Source organism: Rosa chinensis, chromosome 6 (assembly GCF_002994745.2).
Source record: "Rosa chinensis cultivar Old Blush chromosome 6, RchiOBHm-V2, whole genome shotgun sequence".
Lineage (NCBI taxonomy): Eukaryota > Viridiplantae > Streptophyta > Magnoliopsida > Rosales > Rosaceae > Rosa > Rosa chinensis.
This window is the reverse complement of record NC_037093.1, coordinates 39448631-39468384: the sequence shown is the minus strand read 5'-3', so window position 1 is coordinate 39468384 and position 19754 is coordinate 39448631. Positions and strand designations below refer to the sequence as shown.

Genomic DNA, 19754 nt, shown 5'->3' with positions numbered 1-19754 from the left:
GTAGGGGTGGGGAATATAGGTACTTCATACCATATTGTAGGTGTAGTTTGAAACTAAATTAATATTTGTAATATGTGAACCATATATGTCACGCTTACACACGATATATTTTTAGCAAAAGACAACATTTCGAACAAGTGTGTCAAATTACATGTGACTAGGATTATAGATTATTATCCTTGTTTTCACCAAACTAATCTGAATATGATTAGTTAGAATCGAAGCAAATCTTTAACAAGAAGCTGTCTTTTTCCCCCCTCATTTTCAAATTGCATTAGCTTCCTTACTAATACCCTAGTCGGCAAAACACTGCCAAACAGAAGCACTTCATCACAAAATTCAAAGAAAAGGATCTTTGGCTCCAATGCCATTCTTCTAACAAGAGAGACGGCATCAATTACGGAAGCAATAGTAAAGAAGTACCTCCTTTTCTTTTCTTGTTTTTGTTTGGGATGTATAATAAGTAAGTGCCTCCTATAGTACAAAGTACAATAGTATAGAACTATAGATCAATATAAAGGAGCACATTGTGGGGTTCGAAGGGCATATACCAAAGACCAAAAATTGGAACCAACTGTTTTTCCAAAAATGAATTAAAAGCATGGCTCGACCGCTAGACTCACTGGCTACCATTAAAAGGTCTTTTATCTTTCTGTTGTATCTCAGCGCCTATAATCTTATCCAGTGACGGAACTATGATGAAAATTAGGTGGGCTAATTTAAAGAGCTTACAAGATTTTTTTAAATTTTTTTATCAACGATGATTTCAAGAATTTCGGGACTCAAGTTTAGAAGAAATACTAATGGAGCATGCTGGAACTAAAGGAAAAAAAAAATGGAAAACAACAAGGGGAAAGAGCAAAAAAAAAATTAACAGGCAAGATTTGCCTTTAAGAGAAGAAACTTTTAGAAACTAGGAATAGAAAATGTTGTAAGAAAACAAAAGAAAAGAAAAGAGGAAGGGAGAAGAAGGGGGAAAAATGCCAAAAAGGGAGAAGGAAATGGGAAAACAGGAACATAAGGGGGTTGAGGCCTTGAGGGAACTCGAACTTCGGGATCTTAGTAAGAAAGAAAACAACTCTACAATTTGCCAACTGAACCAACGTTAAACACTTGGTAAAACCGTAAAAGGCAGACATACTATATAAATTATCCCAAGAATTTTGGGTGCAGCCCTTCACGTAGTTCCGCCACTGATCTTATCAACTGTGAAGATCAAAATTGGCGAGATGAAAAAATGAATAAGAAAGCAATAAGCATAAAAGCAAAAGAACAGTATGACTATGATATGTAGGTTCTTCCTAGCAGAATATTTTCTCTCTCCAGATCAATACAAAAACCCCTATATACACCAAAGCGCTCAAATTTCTCTAGAGCTAATTTGTACTATAGATACACTTCCTACAATGTTAAAATAAATGAAGAGTGAAGATGGCAAATTGAAATATTTTTCTGCTTTATTGTCATTATTTATGTACTCCATCATATCATCACTACCTCTCAAGTAAGAATGATTTAAAGACAAAGATTAAATATCAGAATACAACCGGACTAAACGTAAGGAATCAAAGGTTGTATTCAATCGCCACTCCCGCTGCTTTTTGTTAAGTGGTCTCCCCTTTCCTGCTTTTTCTCTATTAATCCTCACGTCTGCTACACCCCAGATGCAACATTTTGTTTCCATATCGAAAGAAACAAGCCTGAAAACACCATCACTTTCTGACAATGAACCAGTTGCATCCGTCTCAGTTACATATTTTACATACATAGGTCGATCTTTATACCGATCCAAATCTTGTGGAATCCGAACTACCCTTTCTACACCTGGAGATGACACCTGAGAATAGACTCAATTCTTTAAAGCACAAGTAAAAAATCAAAACCATACATGGTCCTCATTTTAGAACTTTGAGCTTCACAACTGTAGCCCTGGTGGTAAAAGTCCACCCAATCTAGTTGGCATTATAAACTGAAACAAGTAAATCGGCCTCAACTTAAGGTTTCATGCCTAGCTACATACAAGTTCAAAACATAGCCTCTATTATTATCCATAGCCTGCAGCCTGTACAATAAAGCGACAAACTGAATTCATTTGCTCCCTACCCCAACCAATTTTAAGCATTAATAATCAATGATGATACACTTTTTTATCTCATAAACTACAAAAAGGATAAATGAAATAATTGAAAAACAGTGAGAGTAATTAAGGGAGTGCAATAGAAGTAGACCTCAAGACATAAATTCTCAGGTACTGATCGAGCAAGCTCTGCTTCGTCCAGTCTTGTTCTATAGGTTCTAGAAAAAGCTTCTATGTCTTCCATACTTGGGGAGCCAGATCTGTAGAATATTCATGTGGTTTGCACTCAAAATCATATGACAATTTATTCAATTTTAAGAGAGAAACTAATTATCAGAAAGATTTACATTTCCTACCAATATGAAAACAAAAAGCAAACACAAATGAAAGTTAACAAACAGTCACCAAGATTAGTATTTGACCACAAGCACATTAATCATTACATGATTGGCTCTGATTAAGCTGCCTAAAAAATTTATGAGTTTCTGCCAATACTGGTAGCCCCAGTTCTTTCTGTACCCAAGAGGACAATAAGCAAACAACATGAATGAAAGAGTTGTTCAGCCAGAAAATAAATTGGATCTTGGCACAGTTAACTTGGCTTGTTAGTCATATTATCTAATAGCTTAAGCTTCTTGGAAGTCATGGTAACTCAACGTAGTAGCAGAGTCTAGTGGTCTGATCTAAGTCCTGGTGGTTTCTATTTTGCATTTGTAAGGTCAGGAATGGCCAGGTTTATGTGCAAACCCTGCCTGAGAGGAAGTCTTAGTATGTGCTGTTACATTGTGCTTGATATACATTGCCATTCCATCTCCTAAAAGCTTGTCCTTCTAGATTATATTCCCTTTCTTCAAATTTGCTTACAGGAAATCTCTCGGGAAGATGTGTTTCATTTCAAAACAAAAGGACAAAGGCACCAGCATCTAACAAAAGCCCCGAAAAATTAGCTTTATTCATCATTTAATAAACTATAGTACAAAGGAACCTGAATTAACCACTACAGTCATATTATTTACTAATTTACTTTATGAAGTACATGCACCCATAACATGATTTGATCCTGAACATCATTTTATGTTGGTATATTGAAAATGATTGGAAAAATAGATAGCTATAGAAGATTAGTCTGGCTATATATTAAAACAGAATGTAGGCCAATTTCCCATAACCTTTTCACCTGGAACATGATGTTGATAGAATCTGCATGTATTGCTATCTGAAATTCTCATGATAAGCTCTTATACATGGCAAGCACAGATATCTATCACATGTCAATGTATGCACTGTAAATCAACGAAAAAGTCTTCTGTATTATCAATCACATTTTACTTGGGTTTGATGCTTACTTATTCGAAAGCTTCTCAATGCGCACTTGAATGTTGAAATTTGGCAATGTTTTAAAGGCATATATTTTCAAGTCACCCTCAAAGGTCAGAATAACTTCCTCAGCTATTCCCAATGCCTTTTCATCCCACCATGTCCCCGCAAGTGAAATTCCACCTCCTCCGCCTCCATCTCCATCCTTCAAAGGGATAAAATCAAGGTTGTCAGCTTCCATCTATATAATAAAAACACGGTACCGATTACTTATCCACAGGACTTACATACAGTTCAGCCTCATCCGCCGCAGACTCATCCCCATAATAATCATCGTCCACTGATGCCTCTATAAGATCAAGAATTTCACTCAACATGATATTAAAATATGATAAGCGATGCCATTCTCCCTAGATTTTACAATAAACCATCATACTTCACTTTTCTTTTTCTAGTAAAAATGCACACACATAAATAGCATTAGAAAGACACATTATACATCATCTCAGTTTTAGTAGTTTCCTTTGTCTACTTCGAAATGCCAGAGACTGAACATTTATCATAAGAAATTAAAATGATATGAAGTAACATCATCCAAAGTTGATCGAAATTATTCGAAACAGAGAGATATTTTACTGAAGAACAAGGAGGGAGTGGTTAAAATTAGAGACATACCGTCATCCAAGATAACGTCGTCGTCGTCTTCATCATCCTCTGAAACCTCTTCAATAATGGTTGGGCTGACAAGTGGCTGCTGCTCAGGCTCTGAGTTTCGCTTGCGAGCCTGCAGTGTTAGGGACTTGCTGGGAACAAAGCGAAATGGGTACGGGCAAAATGGGAAAGAAAGCCTTTGAGGTGGGAGAGAAGGGTGTTGGAAGTGAGAGCTACTGCAAGTATTGGGAGTGATGCGTGGTGCAAATGAGATAGCAGAGGCTCTGGAATTCCATGCTGTGCTTAATTCCATTTGCTTTGCCTTGTACAACTGAACTGAGAAGTGACTGGGTTCCAGAAATGGGTCACTGGAAAAGCGTCCGATAAAATTTGAAGGCAGTTTAGGACGCAAGGGACCAAGCGCAAGTGGTAACCTCAAGCGGCGTCGTTCTATGTGTCTTCTTTTTCTTTTTTTTTCCTTTTTTTTTTAAATAAGGGCCGGTGCGATTGCTCTCAAGCCTCATTAACGAAACTGCATAATTCATTGGGAGGGGGGGGAGACATGGTGTCTAAACCCTAAGGTACAATAAGCATTCTGAATAATAACAAGAGTATTTTTTTTTTGTTGAGAAAAGTGTTTAGATAATTGAGTGGTGAAATTGTGAAATGTGGTATTTAGCGCATTTCATGTCCATATTATTTTTTAATTAATTTTTTCTCAGTTGGTCATGTTGAGAAACCACAAGATCAATTTATAAACAAAAAAAACTTAGGTCACTGAATTAAATGATCATGATCAATATATGATTGTAGAGTAGGAGTTGAGAAGAGTTGTCTTAACAAAAGTAGGCTTGTGACTGCAATATCATGAATACCCTAGAACGATTATTTGGGAGGCTGTTAATATCATCGAAAAGCTGTGTTTCCAGACACTTCCCGTACAGATCTATTACAGCTTAAGAAAACGAAAAAACTCTTCTCCATGGGCAAGATTGAGGTAACTAAAAAGAGCAAAGAATTGATATGTCTATTGATAAAAATAGCTAGCCAACACAAAAAAGCCAGTTTTTAAGATGACTAGGAATCTCAGACCAAAAGCAAGAAAGGTGACTAGAATATCATGATATCATGGCATGCAGCCTCAAAAAGCATAATGTAAAAACCTATGTACTTCGGAAGAAGGGTATGAAATAATTTAACACGGAAGTTGTTTCTCAAATTTGTAGGCAGGCACTGTGTTTGGCTTTGTATCATTGTATTTAACTATGCAAGTGAATGAAGGAAGAAACAAGTCACGAAGAAGATATAGATGCAGTAGTAAGTGCAGGAGGTGACAGAGTAACAGTAGCATTATCTGTCCAATTCTTTTCACCCCAGTGCCATAACATGCTCTCCCAGAAGCAGAAATCCTCAAAGCAGGTCTTCAAACGCTTGTCCTTTATCTTAATTTTCCAATGACCATCAGTGTAATTTGCTTTCTCAGCTTGCCTCCGATCCCACTCTAGTGCCGCCTTCTGCTTGGACCTAAGCAAACAGAACTTTTGCAAGTTTCCTGGCATAGCATCATGCACTTTCCACCACCTTTTATGTGCAACATCACTCGCAAACTCCTGCAAAAAATCCACATTCCAGTTGCAGTCATAGTCGCGGAAGCAAAGCCATGGCTTATTACCCAGATAATGGAGGACGTAGAGGATCGGAGGATCAGCTTGAAAGAGGTGAGTTTTCCTTTCTTTTTTCTCCGGCTCATCACCTTCCCAAAAGTGCTTCAAGAAGTTCATATGTTTTGGAATCCTGTGCCACCATGTGAATATCTCATTCAGATACCCCTGGTCCCCACCATTGTAGGAAACAATCTCGTTGATATGATCCATGAGCAGCTGGAATGTAAAATTGGATGGTTCAACAACCATCACACCTGAGTTGAACAAAGTACCATTATTTCCTGTGGCTGATATTTCTGGCATCTCAAATAGGAAATCAATATTCCTGAGTATAAGCATGTCAGCATCAATGAAAATGATCTTGTCATAATCAGTCAACTGCCAAAGACGGAATTTGCTGTAGTTCCATTCATTGTATGCTTCTGGTTCAGCTTTAGGGTTTCTGATTCTTTGGATTGTGTGGATCTTCCACCCAGCAGCTGCCAATCCTTCTCGATGATACTCAGTGATGGTTTCGTCAACAAGTATGACAAGATCTCGTGTTGAACCAGACATACGAATGCTCTGAGCTGCAGCAATGGCTCCACAAACATATAAATTGGCAGAGTGCAGGATTGTTGCATATGCTTCTCGATGGGCTCTTTCCGAGTGAAAATGTTCTGTTTACAAAAAATTAGCTAATCATGTAAGTACATTGAAATTATAGGACAGGCAAACTTTCATGTTCATAGAAAGAAAGAAAAAAATCAGTAAAACTTCTAAGGGAATCAGGACTTTATTTTCTTTCAAATGGGCTTTACATCCAGAGCCACCGGACCTACAACTTGTGAGTTACACAATAGAACTTTTTAGATTTATATAAACAATCAGATCCAAAAATCTGTACCCATTTTCATTTAAAACGTTCTCACCAGATTTTTGATTCACTGAAATTAAGGCTGATCATTAGCATGTATCATTGAAGTGGTAGATCTTCTTAGTGCATGACAAACATCATGCACATATACATATATAGCTATAAAGGATTTTAACCTACAGAACGATCATGGACATTGCCAATCAATGTGAGTTGTAAAGCACATTAACCACATGGTAACTCAATGCAATCAACAGCATCAGACCTTGTTTATTCACATCTCACAGGAAAAACACCATATTATACAACCACATTTTGTCATTTATCATTCTTGAGAGCCTGCATGTGCATCTGGATGGAGCAAGCAAACCCACATGACCAAAAAGATGTGACTCCTATGTCTTGAACCAAATGAATCCATACATACATGTATGCATGCATGCATGTATGTATATATATATATATTAGTCGCAAATACATAATCTTTTTTTTTTGTGGGGGGGGGGGGGGGCTAGTAGAAGAATACTAATATATATTTCAATCGATATGACTCCATCAATTCAATCATTTCCAATTCCCTCATTTGAAATAGAATTCTGAAGATTATGAAGTCCACCAAGAAAAAGTCAAAGCTTCTTGCACTAACTTCCAATCGAATTCTACAATGCTTAGCCATTCCAAGCATGCAGAAATGTGAAAGTTCATTTGCAACTGAACTCATTTCTACATTTTGAAGGATGTGAAATGCACCAAGTTAAGAAATGCAAACACCAGGATGGAAGAGGTAGACCAGCAGCTTTTATTATAAGAAAGCATGACTTGTATAAAACAAAAAAAAAACAGCATTAACCAACACAAGATACAAGTCTGACCTTTAGCCTTTAAAGGAACTGCTAGTTCACATGACCCTACGGGGAGCTGTAGCTTATCTCTCAATGTATTCAGGTTTGGACCATAAAGCCAGGCATTCCCTCTACGTATAACAAGCTCTTTGCCGGTGAATAAATTTGGGATTGGGAAGCAATCAGTCACCAAAAGCACATGCACTTGGTGATACCCTTTGGAAGAGGCAGCAAGCCTTGCTGCTTCAAGCTGCAAATGCAAACGAGCTACATCTCTTGACCAACTGCCTGAGTTGTTACAGGGAAGCTTGACAGCAACCAGATCAACCCGTGGTTTTCCAGGAATCTTAAGCTTTGGTAGAGAGGGACAAGTAGGAACTTCAAAATCTTCTTCTTCATCTATCCATTCAGGGTACAAGGAGTCCCATGTTATGTTGTTTGACACATGGTCAAGGTGTAGAACAATATGCTCTGCATCTGGCAAGAGCTCCTTCCAATGGTCAATCTCATCGTCATTAAAGTTCAATAGGCCAACTCCCTGGTAATCTTTTACGTCAGTCAGTTTCTCAACAGCATCTGAAATTTCGTACCAATTAATGTCTAAAGATGATACGTAATGTAAATCTGCAGCAGCACTCTCTCTTGTCAATCTGTGTTCAGAAGTTAGCCTGCAGGCAATAAAGTTCTACTCAAATCAAATGGTTGCTTGTGAGCAGATACAATCAATTGTTGCTGTTATCTGATGCTTTCAATTTCAGATAGAGAGGGAGGGGTGCATAACATTTACTATATTCCAATGACAGTTAAAAAAGATACTTTTCCGAACCTCAACACCACAAACTACCAAAGAGAAAAGTAATACCATAAAGGTAATCTACCAATAGGACATACCGAGATTGAGAACTGGATCGATGATCTACAATATGAACAACTGGAGAGAATGAGAGTGTCGCAAAAGTCCCCACTATTATAACAGCCAAGACAAGTTTCAAGGTGGGCTTGCAGTTTAGACTTCTATCTTGAGCAGGAGAGTTAAGGGACTTTTCTATGTCTTTGACAACTTTATTTCTCTGGGGCCTTCTCTTGTTAGCATCATCACTGAAACAGAAGCGGATTCATAACTACATGAGGTCATGCTAGCAAGGCCAGCGAAGAAATTGCAAAGAACAACAAATGGAATGACATAACTTTATTAGAGTAGGGAACAAGTTCCATTCTAACAGACACAGCAATTTCCCTCGATAATCAAAGAATTGCATAAGAATAAGCAAGAATTTTCTACATTCGATTCAGCACATTACGACAGAAAGTGCTCAGATAACTAGCAAAACTACTTGAGCAAGAGCACGGGAACTGCCTGATGACCAATCAGCTGAATAATAGGAGCAGAAGTTTATCTCGAAAACATTTGCAACTTGTAGGATAACACTAGTCACTACTCACCAAGCAAGCGGAACGATTTGAACAGTAAAGTGTAGCCATTTAATAAGCAAGAAGACTCTCCTCATTTGATCAAAACAAAGTTGAAATTCACAGTAGAAACTATTCGACGCACACAATTCCATTCAAATTTAGCGTCTCAAACACAAAAATAGAACACTGAAAAACCTTGATCTGCATACACACATACATTCATACATAACCAAGAGCAAAGCGCCATGACATAACCAAGACTAACAGAAGCATAGATGCTTGGGATTTAAAGCTCAAGCTTACCTTACAGACTGAGCATATGAAGTAGGGAAGTGAAAAATCAAACAATCCTCAGCAAATGAACTCAAATTATACTAAAATTTCAGCATAACAAAACTCGAATTAAAAATGAGAGTTGGTAGAGAGAGAGAAAGTACCTTGCTGAAGCAGAGAGGCGGTGCCTGGGCTCAACGGGACTTGGGGAAGGCACTCTCATCTTTGATTCATGGAACTTGGGAAGGCACCATCTGATTCTCTCTCTGAGAGAGAGAGAGAGAGAGAGAGAGAGAGAGAGAAAATGACAAAATGCCTGTGAGAGAGAGAGAGAGAGAGAGAGAGGGAGAATTGATTCTGATCTGTCTGGCTTGCGAAGACTTGGGAGAAGAGAGTGAGTCTGTGAGAGAGAGAGAGAGAAGCGGTTAATTCATAATGAAGAGTCTTCCCCTTTTTCTTTTCGGGTCATTTTCAGTTGAACCGTTCTCCCGGTCAGTGTAAGAATTTAATCTCCGAGGCACTGCTTTTTACAGCGCGCTTTATTTTTACCTTTAAAGGAGCTCCCTCCTTTTTTGTTTATGTGGAGAAGTATTATATTTACCAATTACAAATAGGTAGGGGAAAAACTAAATGTATTGGGTATAAAAATCTGGTGCTATTCAATAGAGAAAGAGAGTTTCTATTGGGACCTCTAAATCTGCTCACTTGACCTTACTATATTATGAATTATTAAATGACATATATAACCTACTATAAAATGACTATTAAGGACAATAATTATACCAAAAAAATTATTATATTTATTTTCTCTAGACTTTCCAATTCAATAATATTAGATTGCATTCTGCATTATTTTCCCTATCTATTTTCATTTTTCCAATTTCACTATATACTCATTAAAGCATTCATATATATTTAATAAGAAATAAAACTATGATTAAGATAAAAATGTATGATATGCATATTGAACTCATATTGGTCAGGGAGAACAAAATAAATTGTATTATGACCTAAATCTATATCTATCCATTATATTTGCAGAAAGAAGAAGAAAAAAAACAGAGCTAGCAAATAAAAATAAATAAATAAATAAATATTTAAATAATTAATCATGAGGTACAGAGAAACATTAAGAAAAAATTATTAATCTTTTTTTTTCACAGCTAAAAAAGAAAAAGTAAATAAAAAAATCACATAATATTTCATTTTATTTTATTTTTATTAATTTTTAAAACTCAATACTTTGTGTTTGATTTTTTTTTATTGGATAAGAGATCTGATTAAGGAATGAAGATGTAATTAAGATTTATAGAGTAATTAAATCATTGAAACGACTAAAGTTTTTTATTATAAAGATCTTAGTTTGTTTGTAAATTATATGAGTGAGGTTATTTGAGGAACTTTAGTGAGGTTTAATGAGTAAATTTAGTATTTAAAAATTTAATAGGGAGGTGTAAAAGCATAGAGGTCAAGTGAGTAAATTTGGAGGTTCCAATAGAAAAACTCATAGAGAAATCTATCCAAATCTTGGTATTAAGTTATTAACTAAAATATCTCAAAAAAAAAAAAAAAGGTTATTAACTAAAAAGTTTTTAAGTATTTATGAGGATGGATTCCACTAAATGTTGGATTTGGTTAGCAATATGGTTTGGTTGGTGTACCAAAATACCAAATCCCATGACAAATCCAAATACAACTCATAAGATTCCAATTCGTTTCTCTTGATGAACAATCCTCTGATTATAAAGAACAATTTTATGCACATGGGACCTTCTAGTTAACTGTTATGACCCACTTTTACATCCGAAACTCCTTCTAAGTTCTAACTACTTTTTAAAAACTTCATCAAGTTATTACGTGTCTTAGTATGTATGTATAACTTCTATTTTTCACTTCAAATGGATCTACAAGGGCGTCCAAAAAATTAAGTGACATGGCCAACGTATAATTAGGTACTTCATATCATTTCAGTCCCTAGTTATGAATGAACATATTCGTCGTCCAGATACTAAATATGCACGAAAGACAATCAACGTGGTGAAATTTTCGTAGCAATCTATTGTTGAGTCATACACGTCAAGGACAAGTGAGAACTTTCATCATTCAAAGAGGTTCAATTTATTATTATGAATCTCAAAGAATTTTAAGTCGTATAGACAAGATCGTAAGAAAGTTATAATACCAAAACAGGTATCGTACATTCATCAACCCCTAAACTTTGTGAAAAGCCATAGGATAATTAGTTAGGGCTATTTATTATGTGCACAGGCTGTGAACACCCCATTATCTCTGCACCTCTTTTTATTATGTTCTAAATTACTTACGGGACTGTTCCAAAAGGTAGGTAGGGAAGGCCTTATACAGGGAGCTAGGAATTGTTACATTTTGAAACAGTGCTTACTACTTTATGAGAGTGTAGCAAGACAGAAAATTAATTTCAGAAGTCTGTTGTTTCCTTTGGGCTAGGTATTTTGAGGGATCAGAAACAGCCTATTATTCAGTTGCTTGGGATGCCTAAGATTCCGTTTCATGAGCGGTATTTGGTTTACCAACAATGGCGGGGAGGAATCGAAAGGAAATGTTCAAGAAGATCCATGAGTGACTTGATCATCATCTACAAGGTTGGCAGACTAAATTATTGTCGAAGGCTAGTAAGACAGTGTTAATAAAGGCGGTAACTCAAGCTATTCCGTCCTACACTATGTCGGTTTTCGATCAGATTATCTAAAGGGATTTATTGCACCTATCAATCTAAAGTTAGCAAATACTGGTGGGGAAGTGGTGATAAGAAGAAAGGGATACATTGGTGTAAGTAGGAGGTCCTTTGCAAGAATAAATTAGCAGGCGGTCTGGGTTTAAGGGATATTGAATGTTTTAATCAGGCTCTGCTTGCAAAGACTATATGGAGAATTGTACTCCACCCTGATTCTCTGGTTAATCATGTTCCGCAAGTGAAGTATGGAGTTAGGGGCAATTAGGTTGCTGCTCAAGTGGGGTCCAAGCCTTCTTTAATTTGGCATAGTCTTGTATGGGGTAAAGAATTGCTGAGCTCAGGGATTCGATGAAGAATTGGCAATGGAGAAACAACGAGAATCTGGGAGGATAAGTGGTTGCCCTCACCATTGATGTTCCGGGTGGTGACTCCCAAGATTTATTGTTGAGAATGTGGCTCTGAATCAGTTAATGGAACACCCAGGTTTGTGGAATATTAGTTTTATTAAAGATAACACTAGGCCAAAAATTCAATCAGACAACACATATCAGACGACAGTAAACATTTTAACTGTCGTCTGAAATAATCAGACAACGGCAAAAAAAATTCTATCGTCTGAATTTTAAATCAGACGACAGTTGTTACATTACTGTTGTGCAATTGTAAATCAGACAATGGTTCTTCTTTCGATGTTGTCTGAATCGATTTCGATGTTGTCTGAATCAATCAATTCAGACAACAGTTATTACATTGATGTTGTGTAAGGTTGATTAACACAATGGTTGAAAAAAGATGTCGTCTGATTATTTTTAATCACACAACAGTTATTACTTCTCTGTTGTGCAATTGCTATTAATACAATGGTTGAAAAAGATGTTGTCTGATTGTTTTAATTCACACAACAGTTTGTTAGTTATCTGTTGTGTCACTCTCTTTCAGACAATATACCTGAATTGATGTTGTCGGAGTTTTAGGGTTCAGTATATATGCTAGCTAGTTAACACTTAGCCAAATTTTAATTTTCATTTCCCTCCATTCGACCAAATTTTACATTTCACATTGACTAGTATTTAAAGGAAAGAACCCTAGCCCATTTGCTCTTATTCCTCTCTCGGCCACACACGCCTTTCTTCCTCTCTTCTCTCTCCCTGCCTCTCACCTCTCTCACCACCATCCAAATCCAGATGCTTCAATCGCTATTCAATCACTAGCACCACTAAGCACTCCCACTCTCGCTCAAATTCCATTTATGTGCCTCCGAACTTCCCCTATTTCCTCTCTATACCACCACCCTGGCACGACCGCGGCCGTCGGATCTATATGTATAGCAGGAACGCCGTCCTATGGTTTCTTTTGCACCGAAATCATGCACTCGCCGCCGCCGAAGCTATAACTCCAAACCTTCATAACCAATTTTGGGTGTCAACTCCAATTCATAAGATACAAAGGTCCGTCTTCCTTCTCCTTCAAACTATCCACTCTCTTTGTTCTCATTCATTGTTGTGTTTGACAGCGATTACACTTTCATCTAAGTTAGGTTATTAATACAGTGAGAATTGATTATGAACATTGAGAAGGTTTACCTTTATTTGTTTTGGATATTCAATTATGTGTTTTGGGTGTTCATCTTGTTTAGACTATGCTGAAATCAAAATTGGGTTTGTTGTGTTTTCGTTTTAGCTGGTGCGTGCTTTAGGTGGAGCTGTAGCGTCGTCTTCGCTTCTGGGGGTTTCTTGTTTCTCTAGGTGCATGCTTTATAATTGAACTTCTTCTCTAGTTTCTCTAGTCACAAATGACATCTCCTCAGTTAGGAAGCACTTCCATTAATTGTTAATTTACCTTGCTTTTAGAAGTATTCAGTTACAACAATCTTGTTTTCAATTCCAGTTTGTGTTCTGTGGTGTTGAAAGTTGGAGAGAGATCGATTGATATGGGAATGAAGGTGGGTGGTTTGGTAGAGTAGGGCAGAGAGATCCATAAGTTCCTTCTTTTCCAAAGTCCTTGCACTGTTGTCTAACTGGTGATATCTTTCAATTGATTTTGAATCTTTTGGTTTGCTTTTGTTAAGTTCCAGCTTTTCTATTTAGGATTCATTGGTTAAAACTCAAGGTAGAAAAGAGGTTCTGCAAATGTGAATTTGTGTTTCTGACCCAGTTGAACTTTTACTGAAAACTGTACAGTTTGGTTGGGAACTTGAAATTATTATCTTCTTACAAATTGCAGTAGACATCTTAAATATTGTTTCAGAATTGGAATCTCCTAAAGACATTTTTTCTAGAATTACTTATGATTTTTCAAAGTTGCAAGTCTGCTACAGGAATTTCTGTACATAGTAATACTGTCTTTTTCTTTCGGTTTCTTTTAGTAGTTTTCCACGTCCAATCTTTCTTGAAAGCACCAGTGCCTGAAAAGTAGGTATTCCCATCCTTCAAATGAAATCAGTCTTGCTCTTTTTGGAGTTCGTATGAAGGATTTATGTCATCACAAAGTTAGCTCTATGCATTAGGATTTCTACAGCATAATTTTCTGAAAACATTAAGTACTTTTCTGGGTGTTAAATATCTCAGTTTCTTGGAAAATAGAACACTGGGTTTCTTGTGCCTAAGGTGTTTGTTGAAATGCGTAGCTGAAATTTCCTGTAAGACTTCTTTAACATCTTATATCCCATTTTGGTAACTGAAATAATTCTGAGCTCAACTTGTTCATGTTTTGTCTCTTGAGTCTTCTTTAAACAGCACCCTACAGTTTACTAGCTCAGTAAAATTATCAATATCTGGTGTAGGTGTTAGTGTAGAGAAGCCTAACCAGAGGGCAGTTTATACAACTCAATTCGATAGCATCCTTAAAAGATTGAAAGTGGTCAACTTTGTGATATCCGTAAATTTTTTACCGAGTGTTTGTTTCCTAGACTAGTAACTTGATAGGGTTCCACTTTTTATTTTGTTTTAGTACTTTGCTTTGCTTCTTTATTTATTTTGTTTTTGGGGTTTGTTGTTGTTTATTTGTGTGGACTGAAAGAAGGTCTTATGTTAGCTTGTTCTTGTGCTTGACGTGACTAGAGTTTAGGAAGACACCTAAATCTAGTTTTATTCTTCTTTTGACTTTTCAAACCTATATTCCTATCTGAACTGTGGGATAAGGGTGGAGACCCTGCGTTTGAGAGGAGAGGAGGGAGAAGAAAGAAAACGGATGATTATAAATTGCTTTTTGCTTGTCACCATGTAGTATTGGAGTAGTTTTATTCATTGCTTTTGTTTATTTATCTTACTGAAGCATGAACAACTATTCAATTAAAGACTTCTAAGGCCAGGTGCCTTTTCGTGTGGTAAATATTTGTCATAGCTTTTGATCTCATATTTGTTAGAGATCGGGGCGTGACAAACTTTTTATGCTTTATTCTTGTTATGCAAATCCAAACTTTGCAAACATGGAACTCATTCGGTTAATTTTTTTTTGGATTGCCAGCAAGCAGCTCAACCTATTGATGAAGGTATTTATTGACTTGAATGATCGTTGTTAATGTATGATGGCAATCTATGGCATTTGATGACTATCTGATAGGAGCATTTTAATGCGACGTTTTAACTGCATTTCCCTACATTTTCTGCGTTATTTCCTTAATAAAACTCTGTTTAGGAAAGTTTCCATTCTTTGATTGGGAAAGTTCCTATTTGTAGAAAGTTTCTATTTTTGTAGTTTCTATTTATCATTTTTAGTAAGTTTCCATTTTCGGTAGTTTCTATTTTTCATTTTTAGAAAGTTTCCCATTTTCAGTTTAGGAAAGTTGCCATTTTTCATTTTAGGAAAGTTTCTATTTTTCTTACTAGTTTCTATTTTCAGGACCTCCGAGCTAAAAAGTGGAAATGAACTCACAAATGGAAAGAGGAGCTTGCGAAAGTCTAGGGGAGCAAAAATGAGAAACAATGAGCCACAGAAATGAGCAGAAATGAAGAAAAGAAGTTTTCCTGGTCCAACCAGGAAACCCTGCGGAAAGAAGGAAAGCCCACCTATGAAGTTTCCAACGTTACTATGAAAAAGGAATGGAAAAATAAAGTATTGTAACGTTGGAAGATGACAAGGCTTGAATGAGAAGCAACAAGGCCCAAGAACTCTCAAGAATGAAGTGGATTTTCGGCAATTGGATAAAAGGCCCATGAAGCCCATACATTTAGGGTTTATGACGCAAGAATAAACCCTAGATATCATTGTTGCCGTTCAAAGCCAAGAGAAGAACAAGGAAAGTGGCGTGAAAATCAGAAATTAAAAGGAGATTTTCTAGGGAGATTTTCTAGGGCTATTTTTATGGAAAGAAAATACTTGGAGATAAACCCTAGAAGAATTGCCGTGAAGAATGAAGAGAAAAACAAGGGAGGACGTGAAAACCTTAGGGTTTTGGACGGCAAAAAGATTCCCTAGAGACTTTTAAGGAAAGAAAATATGTGTGGAGACCAAGAAAAGCTCAAAAGGAGTCTAGATTCATCCCTAGAATTCCTAAAGGAAGTTGGCCGAAATTAAACAAGAAAAATCAGAAATTATCTCAAGGAATTTCGGCAATATTTCTAGGGAATTAATATTGGAATTTTGTGATTGGTTGGACCACCTCATAGGGCTTATGTGGCAAGAAATCATTGGAGGAAACTATGTGGAGGAAGCAAGCTATTGCCGTGAGTTTCTCTAGGGTTTTGGACGGCTTGGAGACCTAGGGGCCGTCCCCTATATAATCTCCCCTCTTCTCTACGTTGGTGGGTCCTCTCCTTTACATTCTACACTTTAGAAAAAAAATCAGAAACTCTCTCTAGCCTAGCCGTGCTCATCTCCATCCTCTAGGGCAACCACGAAATTCAAGCAAGGCCAAGGAAGAAGAAGACAAGCCGTGCACATCATCCATCACCATCCTTGAAGATTGCTTTCGAAATTCAAGAGACCATTCATCACTTCATTCATCTCATCTTCATCACGGTGTAATCCGATTCTCCTTGTAACCTTTGCTTTGTAATTTTCGTTGGTTATGCCTTAGTTGACACATATGTTTGAACAATTGTTGATTTCTAAAATTTTATGATTAATTGTTAATTTTCAGATTCATATATTGCGATTTATGGTTGCTTTTGTGTGAGTGTTTGATTAAATTTGCATGATAGATAACTTTTGTATTTTAATCTTATGTGGTTGCAAACACTTAGGGTTTTGATATAATTGGTGCTAGGTTTAAGAACATGAAATCGACTTTTCGTTTTGTGTAAACTTGAATCAAAGTAGTAAAGGTTTTGGACAAAGATCGAATTTAACCAAAGAGAATTGCAATTAGGTGGACTTTTTCATACTAAGTTGCACACTTGAGTTGATAGCCTTTCTAGGTGCTTATTGCGTCGAATATGTTGTGTTTGACTAGCTTTCTAGGGCTTGCATGCATGTTTGATAGGATTAGTCTTTGTGCTTTCACTTAGATTAATTAGCATTGAAAAGTAAAATATGGGAAATTGTTTGCTTTTAACGTTTCACATGATCAACTCCTCTTGCATGACCTTGATGAACAATGTTAGAACTTGAATCGATTTAATCATATATTTCAGTTTTGATCTTTGCTCTCTCATTCCATTTATATTTTTATGTTTTTGCATTTTAATTGTTTTGTTAACTTAGTTTATTTTTCGAAAACAAAAATCAAAAATATCCCCCCTTTTTCGTGAATAGTGTTTATATTGTGTAAATATTATACTTTGTTTTAATTTTAATTGTTTGTGTGTCCTACATTGACAGGTGTACCCTCAATCCCCGGAATAGAACGATCCCTACTTACTTATACTACTAACGATATTTTCAGGGTTAAATTATGCGCTTGCTTTCAGGCGCATCAATTTTTGGCGCCGGCGCATCAATTTTCAGCTATTGAGGCATGTATTTTGGTTTATTAAATTCGGTTTATTTGCATGCTATCAAGAAATTAGGGATTCCATGTAACTTTCAAAATTCCTGCTTATTTAAGTTTTTTTCTCATTTGCTTCCCCAAATCATTTAATCACTTTAGAGCAACTCCAACAGGTTCTCTATAATTTTTGTATTATAGGGAAGCAAAAGTCAAAGCTTTAGTCTCTTTTTTTTGTCTAACTCCAATAGATTCCCTATTTTACAACAATCTCTAAAATCTCCATATTCTTCCTTAAAATTTTAGAGTTTGCTGTAAATATAGAGAATTTGATTTTCTCTTTCCTCACTTTCCCTAAAATAGGGATAGTTATAGGGAATCTGTTGGAGCAAAATAAGCTTATTTTCCCTAAAGTATAGAAAAATCAAAATATAGGGAATCTGTTGGGGTTGCTCTTAGTCTATAATGTTGACTCAGAGTACTTGTGCTACCTACTCTTCATTCTTTTATTCTTAGTGCATGCTAGACTGGCGGTAGATGAGATAATGGGCTTGGAATCTCCTTTGCTTTTTAGTATACATCACCTGACCCAGTATTTTTCATCTTACTGTAGATACAAAGATGCTAGTAAGACTTCATTCAAGTCCTCAACTCGGTTAGTATATGATGCAAGACTACCCAAAAACTTGGGAAGATCAGAGATGCTCAAGCTTCAATCAAATTTTGTACAAGTACTTTCATTTTTTGTTAGACTAGTCTGTAGCACTTAAATGTAGATATGAAACTATCTAAATAATGGATATGTTAATTCCTGTGTTGGGATTAAATAGTTTTTGGAATTAATGGATGCGTTTCTGGAATCAAGGATGTGTTGTTTTTATTGTGCAGAATGTATGTTTTTCTCTTCTATAGCTGACAATTCAATACCAACAGCAAACCATTGTCTAACAAATGAACATAACAAAAAGAGAAACAAAAAACTGTTGTGTGAACCATCCATCTACAATAGTTTTCAAACCTATTCAACTGTCCAACTAGATATAACACAACAAAAAATTAAAATAATTTGTTGTCTGAAGTTAAGGAAGACCATAGAGAATAGGAAAGCTATTATTGTATGACTTGATTTCATACAACAATTTATTAGAAGATGCTATATTATGAAACAATGATATACAATGGCTACACGCTTATTCTATCATCTTGTTTGAATTCAATTAAGAGTAAACAGCTAGTCAGATGATGTACAACCTTCATTCAGACAACAGTTTATTTACAAACCAATGTTTTCTGATTGTTCACTACTACAAAAACTGCATCACACAACACTCATCAGACAAGAGATTAAAAGTTTACTATCGTCTGATAACGTGAACTCCATTGTACAACGGTGTTAATCAAGTTCTGTTGTAGGAATGGTACCAAATTGATGACTTTTTCTTCAGAGTTCTATCACACAACACAATTATGCATGTTCTGTTGTCTAAATGACACAAAATTTAGCGGCACATATCCCGCCATCACTGAACTCAAAATCCCCTCCCAAAACAAGTTCATCAATTTAATCACACGACATAATTATGTTTCATCTGTTGTAAGAATTCTGCATGCTACAACGGTGTAGTTGTTTCTGTTGTAGGACTAGAACGGGGTGCCAAATTCTGCGCCAAATTTTGAGTGGGCGGCAATGTTGTAAAAATTTGACACCTTCTACTAGGTATATGGAGTGTGTGATATAAAAAATGGCACAACAGATTGTGGGCATTCTGTTGTGTGAAGGCTCAAATCTATTTGAATTGCTTCCCCCAAACCTAGCAAGGCAGCCAAATTTCCGTCCCTACTTTGACATTGACATTGTATACTCTCCTACGACAGTTGTTTAATTATCTGTTGTATGACGAACTTAACTATTCTTTGACAATTTATTGAAGTACTCAAGTCTTACCAAACCTAGACAAATATTCTCGCCAAACCTAGCTATCTGTCGAGAGAAAAAAAAAGAAAAGAACCCAGAAACCTTCTTTCCCTCTCGATCACTATCAGAACTCTAAATCATTATCAAAACTTTCTAGCCCAAGTCAA

At 36.3% G+C, this 19754-nt stretch overlaps 2 protein-coding genes across 3 annotated transcripts; both read right to left on the bottom strand.

The window, feature by feature from the left end:
* Window positions 1–1432: 1432 nt before the first annotated feature.
* On the bottom strand, window positions 1433–4518 carry LOC112173099. 2 transcript variants are annotated; one of them, XM_024310646.2, is made up of 5 exons: window positions 4070–4518; window positions 3682–3743; window positions 3424–3599; window positions 2229–2337; window positions 1433–1837 (listed from the first exon to the last, which is right to left on the bottom strand). In XM_024310646.2, the coding sequence occupies exons 1-5, from the start codon at window positions 4356–4358 to the stop codon at window positions 1529–1531; spliced, it is 945 nt and encodes a 314-aa protein (XP_024166414.1). In that variant the 5' UTR covers window positions 4359–4518; the 3' UTR covers window positions 1433–1528. The 2 variants fall into 2 exon arrangements, with proteins under 2 accessions (XP_024166414.1, XP_040365029.1); XM_040509095.1 differs by having other exon boundaries at window positions 1692–1824.
* Window positions 4519–5043: 525 nt separating this feature from the next.
* LOC112172948 (putative UDP-glucuronate:xylan alpha-glucuronosyltransferase 3) lies at window positions 5044–9519 on the bottom strand. The gene is made up of 4 exons (XM_024310468.2): window positions 9258–9519; window positions 8299–8505; window positions 7438–8075; window positions 5044–6368 (listed from the first exon to the last, which is right to left on the bottom strand). The coding sequence occupies exons 1-4, from the start codon at window positions 9314–9316 to the stop codon at window positions 5338–5340; spliced, it is 1935 nt and encodes a 644-aa protein (XP_024166236.1). The 5' UTR covers window positions 9317–9519; the 3' UTR covers window positions 5044–5337.
* Between the last annotated feature and the right edge of the window lie 10235 nt (window positions 9520–19754).

What these genes read in the sequence shown, in the direction of transcription:
- LOC112173099 (XM_024310646.2), bottom strand. Translation starts at nt 4,358, where the DNA reads ATGGAATTAAGCACAGCATGGAATTCCAGAGCCTCTGCTATCTCATTT. An exon ending in CGACGTTATCTTGGATGACG is followed by an intron (nt 3,744 to 4,069) that starts GTATGTCTCTAA and finishes TTGATCTTATAG; the next exon opens with AGGCATCAGTGGACGATGAT. An exon ending in ATTGAGAAGCTTTCGAATAA is followed by an intron (nt 2,338 to 3,423) that starts GTAAGCATCAAA and finishes AATATTCTACAG; the next exon opens with ATCTGGCTCCCCAAGTATGG.
- LOC112172948 (XM_024310468.2), bottom strand. Translation starts at nt 9,316, where the DNA reads ATGAGAGTGCCTTCCCCAAGTCCCGTTGAGCCCAGGCACCGCCTCTCT. An exon ending in CGATCCAGTTCTCAATCTCG is followed by an intron (nt 8,076 to 8,298) that starts GTATGTCCTATT and finishes TATTGCCTGCAG; the next exon opens with GCTAACTTCTGAACACAGAT. An exon ending in AGTTCCTTTAAAGGCTAAAG is followed by an intron (nt 6,369 to 7,437) that starts GTCAGACTTGTA and finishes TTTTGTAAACAG; the next exon opens with AACATTTTCACTCGGAAAGA.